The 16333-nt window shown below is 42.1% G+C and overlaps 1 protein-coding gene and 1 long non-coding RNA gene across 2 annotated transcripts in view; both read right to left on the bottom strand.

Annotated features, from left to right (window-relative positions):
* Positions 1 to 3526, bottom strand: part of LOC132247725 (uncharacterized) — a 40769-nt gene extending 37243 nt beyond the window's left edge. The window contains exon 1 of the long non-coding RNA XR_009459080.1: positions 1325 to 3526. This is a non-coding gene — a long non-coding RNA (uncharacterized LOC132247725). The remainder of the gene's footprint in view (positions 1 to 1324) is intronic.
* A 3946-nt stretch (positions 3527 to 7472) lies between these two features.
* Positions 7473 to 16333, bottom strand: part of MRPS6 (mitochondrial ribosomal protein S6) — a 56140-nt gene continuing 47279 nt past the window's right edge. The window contains exon 3 of the mRNA XM_014599099.3: positions 7473 to 8120. Coding sequence (XP_014454585.1) covers positions 7943 to 8120 — 178 coding nt within the window. The 3' untranslated portion in view covers positions 7473 to 7942. The remainder of the gene's footprint in view (positions 8121 to 16333) is intronic.

Genomic DNA, 16333 nt, shown 5'->3' with positions numbered 1-16333 from the left:
CTGCAACTGGGTGCTACTGCAACGGCAAAGAATGCCCAGGGGGCTGTTATTCTGGCACCCCCCTAAACTGGTGCCTGTGGCTGGTGCCTTGCTCGCTCACCCTTAATTCTACTACTGCAGGATAGCGGTCCTTGGCACCATAACTGAACTGCACAGAAATATCCCTGAAGTCTTAACATCCTCTTAACTGTGCCTATAAACACAGGCTAGTAAGTTTGAATTCAGTGTTTCATAGCTCATTGCCATTGACTTCAATGGGCTTTAAGCCAGACTCTATGTGCTGTTTTAAAAAGTGTCAAGCAGGAAATGCTTATAAGGGAAGGGGAGAAGGAGAAAATGGGTTGGGGGGGTGGGATTTATGATACCTAGGCATTTAATCTAAGGCCTTTTCTACATGAGAAGAAATTTTTAAAAAATGTACTTGTATTGCTAATGCCAATCAATGTGTTACCAGGTTTGCCCATCACTTTGGGGCACGCTCATTTATTAGGGATACGTTTCTATGGTCTTTGTAATTCTATCAATGTGCTGCTTGTGTGTACTGGTGTTTCTAAATGGAGTTCTTTTTCTCCCTTCTGCAAGTCCTCACCCCCAATGGAGCTATCTTGCAGGATTCTGTTTTAATGGAGCTGGGTTCCTCCAGCCACTAAATCAGTCCAATACACACACACACAGATTAACGTGACACTCTTGACCCGACTGAGTTGATCAGCATGGACAGGCTGACACCCTCATATGCCAGGAATCAGTTCATTAAGGTAACAATAAAAATGCAGTCAGACACAAGCACAGATAAACAGAATACCTCTGAATCCAGCTGGGTGTCTAGCTGACACCCTCATGGGCCAGCATTCAGTTCATTAGGCACATCTGAGCCAAACTGGGTCAATCAGCCTGTACAAGCTGATCCCCTTATGTGTCTCAAACTCAGCACATCCCAATCTTTTGCCCTAACTGTCCTAGTAGTGGTAGCCTCTTGATGAGCAGACCCCACAGCATTTCTGGGCTTCACAGGGCTCTTTGGCTTAGGTAAAAGAAGCGTTGCTGCAGAGCAAGTGGGGAAGGGGAAGTAGAGAAAGAAAAATATGCCCAGTTACCACTAGTTTGACTAGAAAAGTTACTTATTGCTAAGGATATGAAATATATATAATGGTACTAGTAATAATAGACATGCAAGGAAAAACAAACAAAACAATTATAATATTACCCTGTTTTCATTGAGTATTTAGGGAAACCTAGCTCAAGCTTAACTAATACAATTCAGGTTCAGAAAACTATGCCTAGAGAGAAAAAGGAAGAGAGAGAGCGAGAGCTGGGATCTCACCGTTCCAAGGCACTCGGGTGATTTGTTGACAAGCAAAGGTCTCAGCACGATCCTTGAAGGGAGACGATCCGTTTCTCCCAGCTTCTCTAGAACAACAACGGATGGTGTCAGAGAGATGTCTCTCCCTTGAAGCACACTGTTTGCTACTTTTACAGCTTTCTTCTACCCCTAGTTTAGCCTCTTCAAAGCATTATTTTAATTGTGTAAATCGAGAGTCCCAAGCCATAAATAACAGGGAAAATCCTGTTATATAAACAGTTTAAATTTAAATGAAATACCTTTCTCAGTGACAAGGGGTTATCTGATTTGGAACATTCAAGAAACTGATTAACAACCAGGAAAAACATTAAATTTTAAGGAGTAACCAGACACCTAGGAGCCAACTTGAAATTATTATGAATATACTGGAAGGGATCTTCTTAGATGGCCTAGCTATGCTTGCACTGTGACGCCAGCATCAGTGTTTTCTATTTTACCTGTTGTGAATAAACCTCAGTTTATCATGACTCTCAGATTTACCGTAGCCTTTTAACAGACTTAAGGGGATTATTTGGGGTGTTCATAAACTTTGTGGGGAGGACTTCCATCAGTCATCCTGGGAAAAGTATGACGGTATTTGTGGTCAGGGCTCCAACGGGCTGGACGCTGTGATGAACCCTTGACCATTGTTCAAATGTTGCCCATACCCACTCTCACTCGGTTTCTTTGCCTCAGCATTCCCTAACCTGGCAACCGAGTTTTAGTCAATCAAGTTTAAATAGGTCTCCCATAGTGGGACCAGAATGTATGGCCCGAGATGCCTAGTAAACTTTTCTTCTGCTTAGTTTTGGTTAGATGAGGTATGTCTGTGGGGAAATAGAAAAAGTCCGTTGTAAGTCCAGCAAGCTGGGTGCTAGGCCTCCCTTTGGAAGACAGAGCTGATGCATAACAAATGTTAAAAATGGTGTGAAACTTTTCAAATTTTCCTACTCCAAAGGTTGAAGGAGACGCTGGTACCTAAAGTAAAATTTCTGAGGGATGCTAGTAACATTTTGGAATTTCCAGGATTTTGAAAAAAAATGTACTATTTATAATGTTTGGTTAAAAATCATCTAGCAAAAATTCTGTGGCAAATGCTGATTTCTTAGTCAGGATGACAACTAAGTTGTAGACCCTAGAAACAGTTGGACTTTATGCAGGCAAGCATGTCAAGTGAAATCAATGGTCTAAGCTACATCAAATGTCCCTGTTTCCACAGATTCTGGAAGAAATCAATGCAAGTAAAATTAAGCATAGGCATACATTTGCAGGCGTGAGGTATCTTGTTGAACTTGTTAATTCCCATCTTCATGCAATTGCCTTCATGAAATTGTCCACAATACAAATAATTTTAGCAAAGCCATTTAGGATAAACTTCCATTGGTTTCAATGGAAGCAAGAGAGTATCTAGCAAATTTTCCTTGAAAAAGGCACAAAGTTTCTGCAGGCCAGTAACATACTAGAACGACTGCCACTTCAAGTTTAAAATGCCAACATGTAGGAACTGGGCATTTCAAACCTTTGGATTTAAAAATATTCAACAGAAGTCTTCTTCCTCAACTATTTTCACAATGCAGTTAAGTAGAACTGGTAGACCACAAGCATTTTTCCAAATCCCAGTGGTCAACAGGAATGTTGTGTGTAAGGGTGATCATATTGTAATCATGAATTATATATAGTCATAAGCATTACCCTTGAAAAGATAATTCCTTGAGTTGCCAGACTCTAGGAAGAAGGCTGAAGCAGAGCATTCAGCCCAGATGGGACAAGCATTGCTGCATGTTGTTCAACCGTGACCCTTCTACCAATTTAAGGGAATGCAAGGAAAGGCTTTCAAAGGATGCCACTCTAGTCTTCCTCAGATGGAATAATGGTGATGTTATCGAGCCAATGGCTGTGTTCACACATGTGTTTATAGCACTACAAGTATCACAGCACTTTGAAGTGCTACAAAAATGTAGAATAACAAAGAATACAGACATAGAACTGCCCTCCCCCCCCACTGGAGTTCTACAAAGTCACCACAAATGCATCCAACAGAGAGGCCAGTGCCATAGCAGTGGAGAAAGGGGGAAGGTGAACAGGGGACTGCCCCGGGGCACCAAAGTGAAGGGGCACCAACAGGCGCTGCCCAGTCAGGGCAGGGTGCGGGACAGAGCCATGAGCAGCTCGTTTGGGGGGTGCAGGGAGGGCAGCTCCCACCGCTGCATGCACTCCCAGGCAAGCATTGGGGGGGGGGGGGGGCATGTGCCCCCCAGATCTGTGCACATGGCGAGGGTGAGCTGCCACTGCGCTTTGCCCCAGGAGCCAAACTTCATTGCTACAGCACTGGGGAAGGAGGTGGCAAGAGAAGGTCTGAACCCTAGCTTTTTTCTTTGCACAGCAAGGGCATATATAGCACTACAAATGTAATGTCTGAACATGGCCAATGAATTCTTTTAAACTTAACCAAAATTATGGAAGAATCCATCAGCAAGTAACTACTGAGAAGCTGTGCTTCTGCACTGCTGAATCAGGAGTTGGAGTTGGCTTTAGAAGGGGCAAATTTTAGCAAGGGTATTATTGAAACCTCAGCCCCTATCCATTTGGCTTCTTCCCCTTCACAGTAAGTCACTATGGGCCACATTCAAAAAAAGGACTTTGTGCCTAAAGTGGGACTTGGGTAGGATCTAAACACCCAAGGCAAAACTGCAATCCCAGAAACTGCTCAGTAGCTTCTTGACTCTAGAGGTCCCTAATAGGCACGTACCCGTATGACCTGAAAGTTCTCCAAGGGCCTAGAGCTGGACCTAATCCAAGCATTTTAGCACCTCACTCCTCTAAAACCCAACCAGGATGAGAACCCAGCCATCCCTGTGGTTAAGAGCCCTGATCCACCTCCTATACTCACTGATAGGAGCATGGCCCAAGCAGAATTCAATGATGACCAGGGAAGGAGAAGGCAACAATGGTGCTGATGCCCCTGTTTATAGAATAGTGTGGTGGCAGACTTACTCATCAGGAAGCCAGAGATCCAGATTCGACTTCCTCCTCTGCTTGAAGGAATCTAAACCCATGTCTCCCACCTGTCAGGAGAGTGGCCCCAAACCACCAAGCTATAGGCTAGTCTAAGGGGCAGGAGGCACTCTCCATCCCTATTTTGGAAGCTGCTCCACGGCAGAAAATAAGTCAAGATTTTTTTACCTAAAGAAAGGGAAGGAGGAGAGAGTAGGATTCTCTAGCTTTTTGGTCCTGGGGGGTGGCCCTGCTCCCAACACTGCTTATGTATTTTATTCAGTGTTTAAGGTAAAATATGAAACAGTTTTTGCTAGCAGAGACCAGAACTAACATGTCCCCCCTCACAGGTGTATTGAATCTCTAAGGTTCACATCCATTGATTTATATACGATAGGATTCAGGACCCCAGAACAATCTGAAGTGCATTAGCGTGTCCAGTTACAGATTATTCTGGTACATGCATTTATTCTGAAGCAAATTTAGTTGCGTTTTTTTTTAATTACTAATCGATAGCCCATTTGCAGTCCTCTAACCACAAAAAAAGGAAAACCCTGCCAGCAACATTACAAGTATTTCCCCACTGCCCTGACAGTATAACATAAACCTAGCTTAGAAGGAAACTTTCTGTGTTGAAAAGGTAGCTCCAGTCCACTAAATCACAGTCTCTTGCTAAGGCTTAAAAAAGAGTGCCAAGCAGTAGCTCTGACATGCGCCAACTGGGAACTTCACACTCAACATCATCTCGATGCATGTAAGGAGTGCTGTCCAGTCATGACTGATGATTTGAGTATGACCAAAGTCAATCTCAGAAGGAAAGTCCCCAGGTCTCACTTTGTGCAGTTTGACCTATTGTGACAAACCTACTTCTCCCCCTCAGCCTGTACCTTAAATAATAAACAAAGCCTTAGATTTTGGGCCTGGTGTTTCATGAAAATTGCTTTCCCAGCCTAAGATTAGTTATAGTTTCCTTTCTTGATTCTAGTCCTTTCTTGCATGAATCCTTAGCCCTCCTAATGTGGGTCAGATGACTCGGTCCAAGATCACAAATGCAGTGGTTGATTTTTGTTTCATTTTTCAGCTTCTGTTTGGGCTGGGCATCTCTTGTCTATTGAAGAAAAATATGTAAGAAGGCATTATTTACACAAGATTACAGGGATAACTAAAGAAAAACATTTGCATTTTCCCACAGCCATTACAATTCTCAAGCAAATCCCGGGACGTCATTCTCCCCCTGTACTCGGCCTTAGTGAGGCCACAGCTGGAGTACTGCGTCCAGTTTTGGGCTCCACAATTCAAAAAGGATGTGGAGAAGCTTGAGAGAGTCCAGAGAAGAGCCACGCGCATGATCAGGGGTCAGGGAAGCAGACCCTACGATGACAGGCTGAGAGCCCTGGGGCTCTTTAGCCTGGAAAAGCGCAGGCTCAGGGGTGATCTGATGGCCACCTACAAGTTTATCAGGGGTGATCACCAGTATCTGGGGGAACGTTTGTTCACCAGAGCGCCCCAAGGAATGACGAGGACGAATGGTCACAAACTACTACAAGATCGTTTCAGGCTGGACATAAGGAAGAATTTCTTTACTGTCCGAGCCCCAAGGTCTGGAACAGCCTGCCGCCGGAGGTTGTTCAAGCGCCTTCATTGAACACCTTCAAGATGAAACTAGATGCTTATCTTGCTGGGATCCTATGACCCCAGCTGACGTCCTGCCCTTTGGGCGGGGGGCTGGACTCGATGATCTTCCGAGGTCCCTTCCAGCCCTAATGTCTAAATGTCTATGAAATTTGCAAAAGGCTAAACTTCAAGTTGGGGGATCAATCTTAGGTTTGATTCACATCCAGCACACTGACACAATGTTCGGAGTGTAGACACAAGACTGGTGAGTTAGACATAGATCCAGGTGCACCAGTAATTTCCAGTACTTCTCTGTGCAAACATGATTGCTCAAGGAAAGGAGGGAGGGTGCTGGTAGTTTCCCCCAGAGTCCCTACATACCTGTTTGGCTGGAACAAGATATGGAGAAGCTGGAGAACTCCACATAAGCCCATTCCTCATTGCTACCACTGAACATGCTTCACCCTGGCAAAGCCATTATCTTCCTTAATCAGCAAAGAGGTAACTATGGAACAATGAGATGCTCGATTCCACTTTCTTCTCTCCCCTCCCTATCCCTAAAATCTCTAAGGTACCTATGACCTTAGCATTTAAGGAGCTGGTGTGTTTTTTCTGTAGCTTTCCCAGCCTTCAGAGTGTGGGAATGGGAACACCCTCCATTAACAGAATCACAAATATCTTGCCCTTTCCAATATCCTCAGTCATATATACATCACAAAAGCAGACAGAAATAGACAGCATGGAAAGATAAAACATGATGTGATATTCTGGGTAACAGGCTAATAAATAACCTTTAAGAAACTGTAGTTTGCAGTTCAGCCCTACCCACCACAACTCCTGCTTTAAAAGTGAGCTGCAAAAAGAAGCTCAAATTTAAAGCAAAGCCCTTAAGCCCCAGCTTATAAAGGGCAAAGCCCCTATTAAGCCAGCTGCAGGAAAGTACTAGCTTCCATTTACCACTTCTGACATACATTGGAGGTTGTGCAAGAAACCACCAGGTGCTCAAAATGCTCCAGGATGCAACACCTGCCCCATCTATGATACTAAGTGTGAAGTCCCATAGACTCTATGGGACTCTGCTGACCTGTTAAGTAAGGCACATAAGGGTACAAACAGACATCAAATTAAATGGATCAGGACAACATCAGGAGAAAGTGTAGATATCTTCAAGACCCCTTAAACTCTGTTTTTTCCTACTTATTTTATAGTAGGAAGAGCTATAGTGCCCACTGCTGTTTCCTTCATTAATACAAGAACACAATCCAAAAGATATTTTACTTGACATGCTTCTAACTGTAATAGGTTAAGTAGCTTCAAAGTAAGATAAAACCAAGCATCTTGCATCTTTCTTTTCATGCAGTAGTTCTGTCATTCTGTAAACTGCCAACTAAGAGCATTTGAGCTCCCTTATATGAGGTTTTTAATGACGTTTAAACTGGACCCTTGTGATTACATTCAGAACAAGATGTTAGCATACTTCATGGCACTATAACAAAAGTAAAATGTCCCCGCAACTTTTACATAGTCTTAAAATGAATCAAGTTTATTTATAATCACTTTTATTTTCTTCTTCAAATAGCAAAGCAAAACAGGTCATTTTTACATTGCAGAATAGAACTTTTAAATCTATTATGTAAATATATAACTCCTAAATCCAATATTCATTCATTACAGCCCCCACTTCTACATGCCATTTGAGTCTGGATTTAGGAGTTTCTTCTGGAAAGACATGATTTTTTATATTTTGATCAGAGAAAAAACATAATTAGGTGTAATGCTTTTAAGAGGAAATAAAATTGGTTTTCAGAATAGTGAAATAGAGATTATTCCATTTTCAACAAAAAGGAAGCTAGGTTACAGTAACTTCAATGCATCTCGTTCTATAAATGCCACATGACTAGAATGGATTACTGTACATGGATGTAAGTTATAACAATTTTACCAAAAAACAGGATAAAGATTAAAAAGTTTCAAACATGGTATTTTGTACATTCACGTTTTCTTGTACAATTTATCTTCATAGCTGACTGGGACTATACCACCACATTCTTCTGTGTTTTCTACTTGATGCTTTAAAATAGTACGTCTAATTATATCAATATCACGTCCTAAATGGTCCATCATGGTTGAAATAATCGTAGGTGGGCCTTCAAAGTCTATCGAAAAGTACCTGTAATGAAAAACAAAACATGCAATAAACCAAAGTACATGCGACTACACAAACCTTTTATTCATATCATTGGCCTCCTATAAAATGGAACTCCCAATAATCTACCCTGGATTTCTCAGATGTTGGTTTTGGAATGATCTTTAAAATCTTTAAAAGCTTGACAATGTTTTTTGGGTTTTTTTGTTGTTTGGGTTTTTTGTTTGGTGTTTTTTGGTTTTTTTTTAACTTGGGCAGTTCAATTTATATAGACTTTCACAAACACACTTTCAAATATGCACCTTTCCTTTTCAGAGGTTACTGCTACTTTACTATGCACTAGTACAACAGCAAGCAGATCTTACTGTCTTTATTTGCTCTTTGCTTTTTACACACCCTATATATTTTCATCCTATAATTAAAAGGAATATGCTGCTTTTGTTTTTAATGTACATGCACACATTTCTCTGGGAACCATGTCCTTTGTCCTTTTGCATATGGAGTATGGATGCAGGAACAGATGTAAATGTTACCACTCCATGTATTGTAAGTGGCAAACCTTCCTCCATCAGAATTTTTTTTTTAAACCGTAGTAGGAAAAGCAAACAAGGAGCTAGCCCCAGTAGGAAAATACTCACTGCTGACTTAATTCTGAAACACCGAGGACATTAAGTTGAAACTGCCTACAGGAAGCCCTAACTGGCACACATTTAGCAGTTCAACCTATTGCTGACCTTGGCAAGACTACAGAGTTTGCATTTTCAGACACAGACAGCATTGTCTGAAATTCTCAGCATCAGGCAAGTATTTTGTGATATCCACCACTTTATCTTTGACAGGTACACAAGAGCTTACCTATTGCCAGGAGAATCCTGCTCTCCATCAATAAATAGTTCAGGTCTCCTGGGTCACTTCTGCAATAACTCATTAAACACAAGTACCCTGGTGTATAGTATCTGGTTCCACCAGCCCATTTTTATTTTGGAAGGAGTTCTGTCACTGACATTGTTCAAGGAAAACAGCTCTACAAACAATACAGCAGTCCCATCTGGAGGAAGGGCTATGACTAAATATTGTGGGATGGTCAATTCCCACACCCTAGTACAACTCCCCCATCCTACAACGTTAATATACCAAATGTGTTCAGAAGGGGACGCCTACAATAGTGGCAACCACTGAGTGACCCTACTGCAGCCATCCTGCTCACATAGGAAGTTAAGAAATAGGTATCTTTGCCCTAAGACATTATAGATAACATGACTTTGTGAATAAAAATGTAATTTAAGAGGACTTTTAATCCATCAACTTTTTCTGCCAAGACTAAGTGCAATATGGTACAAAAGAAATACCTGCTCTACTTCTGAATTCCAATTAAAGGTTAGTAGACTAGCTACCCACTTTCATTTCCAACTGTAATATTCATAAAAGATGCAACATATTAATTCCTGTTGAAGTATTTGTTTTTAAACTTCTGTATAAGCAGAGGGTATCAATCTTGAGGTAGACCAAGGCAGCAATGGGAAGACAATATAGAAAATTATTTGGAAGGCAAAGATGCAACAAGATGGAAGGATTGTGCAAGGCACAAGATGATGGAAGGATCAAGTTAAAAGGCAGTTATAGGCCAGTGAGGCTTATAAAATGCTTCAATATAATGCAAAAAATGTCAGCCAGAAAGGGAAAAACCCTCATTTTCTTTGTAAAGAAACATAATGCCTAGAACCTTCCATACTTCAGAAAAGCAGATGGCCAGCATACCTGTTAGCCCAATTTGAAAAGAATATTTAATGTGTAGGATTTTTTCCGCAGAAGGGCCAGATTGTAATCTAGTCTAATAGCAAACATTAGTCACGTGTTAGAGCCAACCTCCAAAATGCAATGATGCATACTGCATGTCAAAAGGAGTGAAAACGGTGCCTCAGCAAAAAAAAAAAAAGAGAGGGAAGGGGAAGTGCCCCTTATTTGCCAGGTTGTTCATTATGTATAGAATGTTTTTCCTGGACTAAATACACGTGTATTAAGAGACCCATAAACATCAAAAACACCATATACAAAGAGCAAAATTCAATGTGGTGTAGAGGGTCACCAATACAAAACATCTCTGCTATTTAAAAGTAGACATGGGACCAAAGGAATGCATAGGACTGCTGCAAAGCAGTATATTTTAACACAGAGAGAAAAAGGCGAAGAAAGATCTTTTAACCATTCTCAGTTTCTGAATTAATGTATAACCATACTCTTGTAGAGAAGAAATGGTGTTATCTGGAAAGCCAGATTAAAGTACTGAATTTCCTTATGTTAGGCTCAAACGGCAAATTTCTCCATGCTGGTCATTAAGGGACCCAATCCTGCAGTCAGTACTGGTGAGTAATCCTTCTGGAGCAGATGGTCCAGCTAGTGTAAGGTATAATAGCTCCAGTAAAGCCACTGGAATGGTAGGTAACAACTTATACCAGGACTACATATGGGAATAAACTACTTGCATTAAGAAGGATTTGCGGGATTATGTTTTATTTGTGCCTCATTGCAAACTCTCACAGACTTCAATGAGGATCAGGATTAGGCCCAACAGATTTCGAACACCTAAAATATACTGGTCCTTTTTGAGCCTTTCAAGAGAAGAGAAGTCACCTCCTGACAACTGGAAGCAAATATGTTTTAAGCCAAGACAACAATTTTACAATCTCTGAAGCAAGTATGTGCCTGAGGAAAAAAAAAAGTTATACTTTTAATTAAAGTACTGACTGCCACACTTCAGATAAATACACCTCAACATCATCTAAATCTTGCCCACCGAGGGAGGCTGAAATCCTTCTACAGTTGCATCTAAAAATGAAAAAGAAAAAAAACCCCAGTAAATTCCAACTGATCACGCAACATCAAGGTTTGCATGCCCTCAAACCATCAGGCAGCAGCAATATTCATTCATTACAGCCCCCACTGCTGCATGCCATTTGAATCTGGATTTACATGAAAATTCGGTGCTGCTTTTCATCGTGCCTCTAAAACTGCAATAGATTTCCTCTCAAAACACAGCTTTGCAACTTTATGCTTTCTCTCCCATTAGCAAACAGTGGAAATTTCCACTGACGCACACTTGATAGCTGAAGAGGTGGGGGGATGGGAGGATGAGCTCTTACAGCATCTCTTTATGTCACTTCACAGAATAGGTATTTGGTCTGAAGACACAAAACCTGCAGAAATTGGGACAATGATTTATAAACATCAGCCATCCTTCCTTCAAGGAAACGAGGCAGTAATCACTCTAATCTGAGAAAAAAATACATACATACGTACATACATAAATAAAGGAGGGCCTGCACCAAAAAAATCTTAATTTCTATTAATTCAATTACACTCAAACAAAGCAAAGCAACACAAAACAAACCCCCCTGCTGCAATTCATAAGCTGATCTGGAATTCTGTCAGCAAAGACAACTGAATGTAGTCAGTAGTGATTATATCATTTTTTAAAGCTACAGCTCAATAATGTATACAACAACCTTGTGTTTGTCTCAATTTACACGAACAGACACACACATGCTGCAGCTACTCTTTGTCTAGTGAAAAACAAAACACCCCTAACTCATAAAAGTAGGTGTGTGGGGATGGAGAGGAAAGGGGGAAATGGAAATGTAGGAGGGAAACCATCTCTGCAAGTGCAGCTGAGAAACAGGGCTCCAACAAACTCCCTAGGAGTTAGCAAAGTCACAAGGGGAGAAGTGCAGGAAAATTCCACTGGTTCACTGCAAGACCACAGTTATTTTTGTAATTTTGCTCCACTGGAAATAGAAGAGTGATAGAAATACAGAGTGCAACAGATCCTGTATCAGCTGAAATGGCAGTGCTAAAACAAGAAGTTAACTGAAAAATAAGCAAAGCCATCTAAATCAAAGGTAGGGGCCTGCCCTTGCATATTATATACATTTGCCAACTTTCATTTCTGGCATATCCAGGCCAAGAATGATTTCCATCTTCATGTCTAAAAGGTATTCAAATCTCTCTCTCAAATTAGGATACTCGTGAGAAGTAACTGGATCAAAGCTTGCATTTAAATCCCCTGAAAACAGTTCTCAGAACTCACTGTGACAGTGGTCCAAGAGAAAAGAACTAAGAGGTTGACTAGTGCACAAGATAGTTGCTCACAGTAAGAGGGTTTCACATTCAACTAGCCACCATCCTTTCATATTTCTGTTTCCTGGGGAAGCTTTAAATCAGAAGTAAGTTTGACATGCAAATGGGATGAGTGGGAACAAATTCTAAACTACAAAGGTTAGGTTACAAAATCTAACAGGAGTGCTTAGCAAAAAGTGCTAAACATTGGGAATTAAATGGGGTAGCAGTCTATCAAGAATAGCTGGGTATTTCTGTTATATTAATTAAATAGTCAATTTTAACACCTGAATTATATCTTTGTTACCCATTAAAATTAACATTATTGAGATGTTAGCACCTAAGTATCTGTCTGCAAACTCAGTGAGATGCCACTGCAAGTTCATGGTCAGAAAAGTTGGTCGCTTGCTTGCTTTTGCATTGGAGAGGACTAATCTGTTTTTGCTCTTAAATTTCTTATCCTTAAAAAAAAAGAGAAAAGCTCTTCAGAAATACTACACAGATACTAGTCAGAGCCCCAGCAAAATTCTTACCCTAGCACAGCAAAGAAAGGGACCTACTTGAAAAATAGATGCAAATATCAACCTAGTTACAACAGGGTCTTTACTTCTGCTCTTTAAGTGGAGCTGGTATCCAGGCAAAGGAAAAAAAAACAACACTTTTTCCAGCTATGAGGTTCAGTTGATTAATGAGACTAGCCAATTGCCAGGTACTAGAAATATGCCAACTACAGGAACTATGGATTAAAACAAGTGAAATATAGTAGCGTTGCAAAAAGCGAAAGAGAGAAAGTAGTGCTGATAAAAATAATCCCTTAATAACGGGGTTTGAAAATTTAAGAGGAAATGGCTCGTGCCTGCTCACGTCTCGTTAGACCAAAAGGAATAGGATTTGAGATGCATGCACCAGTATCTCTGCAGACAATGATTACAAGGAGAAAGGCTACACTGGTTCTGTTTGCTTCATACCTATGCTGTTTATATACAAAAATGTTTTAAAAGAAAAAAAAAACATTGTCAATATACTGGTGCCAATCTCATCAAACCCACAATTCAATAGTGTCCATCACTTTTAACCAGTGGATCTGATTAAAGATGTAAGCATCAGAGGCAATTACATGCACACATCAAATGATGCTGCCATACTGTGCTGCTCCTTCCAAACTGCACAGAAATTACCTCCCACAAATAAGAGGCAATGGCTCAATAGATCAATGAAGAAAGCCCCATTTACTGGAAGGCAATTATCAATTTGGTGATATACAGGAGTACAAGTATGCAGTATTCTAGATTTACTGGCAGTGTAATAAAAGGCAGGGGTTAAAACTTCTTTTCACCAATTAAGTTCCAAACAACTGATGTTGTTTCAAATATGAGCAACAAAAACAAGGCAGGTTGTGTATTGACTGCTCTGTTATGAAGAGAGCAAGCACAAGCTCTTACATGCAATTCATTTTTACTTTTCTATTTAGACCTCAATCCTTCCAATGTTTGAAGAGTTGAAACCAATGGGACTATTTACCTGCATGTAGCTAAGCGTGTTGGTACACGTTTGCAGGATCAAACCCTCAGTTGTATTATATTTGTGCATTTTTATCGCTGGGGATTTTGAACGCAGCAAAGCAAATCGGATGGGCGGCTGTGATTTTACTTTTATAAATGAAAGAAAAAGTATTACTTCCAGATGGCATGACTTACCAAATGAGGATTTAACACCTCTTGACCAGATGGAAGTAGTACTCTGTAATGAGCTGGTTGTACAAAAAGAAGTTGTCTAAGTAGGGTTTCTGACCTCAAATACTTCATCCCCAAGGGAAAAAAACAACCACCCATGAACAACATCCCCTGAAACTTACCTAATAATGTGTTTAATGTTCGTATCACTTTAGGAACACTCCAAATGGTTAAAATGGTCCTTGCCCCAAGTCTACATACTGGGAATGTGTAGCATAGAAATGAAAAGGAGCAAATCCTGTTTGTGTCCATCTTCCAGTGCACGAGGCACTTCTATGGTTCTCCCATTCAATGAGGGAAGGACCTAAGGAAGCCATAAAGGAAAAATCTGTGCACCTCACCTACTCATCAGGCTTGCACAGAGGACAGCTGCAAAAAGAGGGACAGAATATCCTGTCTAGGTGCCCCGATAGTCTTTTCTCTGCAGGAAAAGGAATAAAAGGGGTGCAGAAGCTAGTCCAGCTACTCCAAAAAATTGGAGTAGAAGTTGTTGAGCAGCTCGCTACACAGGAACTCCCTGAAGGCCAGCTCAGTTACTCTTGCTGCATCCTAAGGAGAATCTCAGCCTGTCATTTGTCTAGTCTCACACAATGAATTAAGAGCAGAACTGAGATATACAACCTAGGTCCTGATGGCTACTCATGGGTTCTGATTCTTAAACCCTTCCCCCATCACTGCAGTATCTGAGTGTTGCAAGTACAGTTGTAATAGAGGAATTCTCCACCCATACATTAAAAATAGCTCCAAGAATCCAGAACAGCAAGAACAAAAGAAAAAAAAACTTAATTTTCCATTTCAGAAAACAAGTAGGTAGATGAGTACCTAGGATATACAGCAAAACAAAACAAAAAAACAGAGATTAAGTTGCAGGTGGCAAATAGCATTTGCCATCTTTTCTAAAATCAAACTTGGGAAGGACGAAAACCACCAATGAGGTGGTTAGAGCTAACATATATGATAGTTACGAGCAGGTATCCTGGTTTTCCCTGACCAAAAAAAAAAAATCATCACGAATTCTCTGATTAAAAACCCAAAATTTGTGATTAAAATGAAAGGTCCCCCACAGCCTCCTGGCCCTGCTCGTGCCCCTCACACCTCACCCACAGCCCCACAGCACTGCTGGTGCCCCTCGCCCCACCACCCACAGCCCACTCCAGCCCTGCCAGAGGGGGTCCTCAGGCTATGGATCCACGGACCTGAGTCTGTAGCAAAGCAGAGCCCAGCTCTCTCCCTGCTGCAGGTTCAAGCAGAGTGGGGGAAGAAAGGGGGCAGCTTCCCCAACTGTGCACACTCCAGGGGGGACCCATGCTCCCCAGATCTGTGCGGGGAGCAGGGGCAGGCTGCCTGCTGTGGGGCCTCTGCAGCCCAGTGGGCGTGACCCGGCACTGCAGTGCACAGCAGGGCCATGCAGAAAAGCTGCTTGCAGCTGTGAGCGCCACACTGCCCCAGCAATGCATCCACTACGCGTGCAGCAGCAGCAAGGGGCACAACCCTGTGCCACCGCCCTCACGGCTGTGCGTGCATAGGGGATGCATCACCAGGACAGCACAGAGCTCACAGCGGCAAGCAGCTTTCCTGCACAGCCCTGCAGCACCACGTTGTGCCTGCCAGGCTGCGAGGCCCCAGGGGAGGGAAGCAGGATAGGAACCTGAGCCTGCAGTGAGCAGTCCACTCCCAGGTTGGGGGGGGGGGAAAACATGCCCCTCCCCCCCAGGAGTGTGCACAATGCCAGGGAGCCCGCCCCTCTCCCTGGTCCCCAGACAAGCTGCCCAAGGCTGCATCCCACTCTTCACCTGGGCCCTGCAGATGAGCATTGCAGCCCCAACCCACCAACTCCCTCCCTGTGGGGGCCTCAATTCCGCACCCCCCGCCCCCTTACCTGCAGGAGCTGCTCTCCAGGCTGCCTGGCAGCCATGTGCATACACATGCACATGGCACCCCCTGCCTGACTGCCTTCCTCCTGCTCCCTCCCAGCCCCTTGCAGGCTGGAAATCTGCCACTGCAAAATTCACAGGTTTCTCCAGTAAGATGAGAAATCCATGTTTTACTCCATTTTTCCATGGGAAATGGAAAACCTGGATCCCTGGTTATGAGTAACTAGAATTGCATGCAGTTTGTGATGGAATTCAAATAAAAGAAATGAATCCTGCTGAATGACTGTGGAGAGGACTAACAGTTACTGAAATCAAAATAAATTGGAGGGAAAAAAATAAAAGCCACACAGTCTGATAGTATGATGGCTCTCAAAAACTGCCACACTAAATCTGAGTACTGACTAGGACTCATGCACACCATCTGTTCTATTAGACAGAGATAATTGATTTCAAAATACTCAGTGCCGTTTCACAAAAATATCATTAGTAACCAATCTCTTGGGCACAGAGATCAGGG

This window comes from Alligator mississippiensis, chromosome 1 (genome assembly GCF_030867095.1).
Source record: "Alligator mississippiensis isolate rAllMis1 chromosome 1, rAllMis1, whole genome shotgun sequence".
Classification (NCBI taxonomy): domain Eukaryota; kingdom Metazoa; phylum Chordata; order Crocodylia; family Alligatoridae; genus Alligator; species Alligator mississippiensis.
This window is presented reverse-complemented; position numbering and strand designations above follow the sequence as displayed.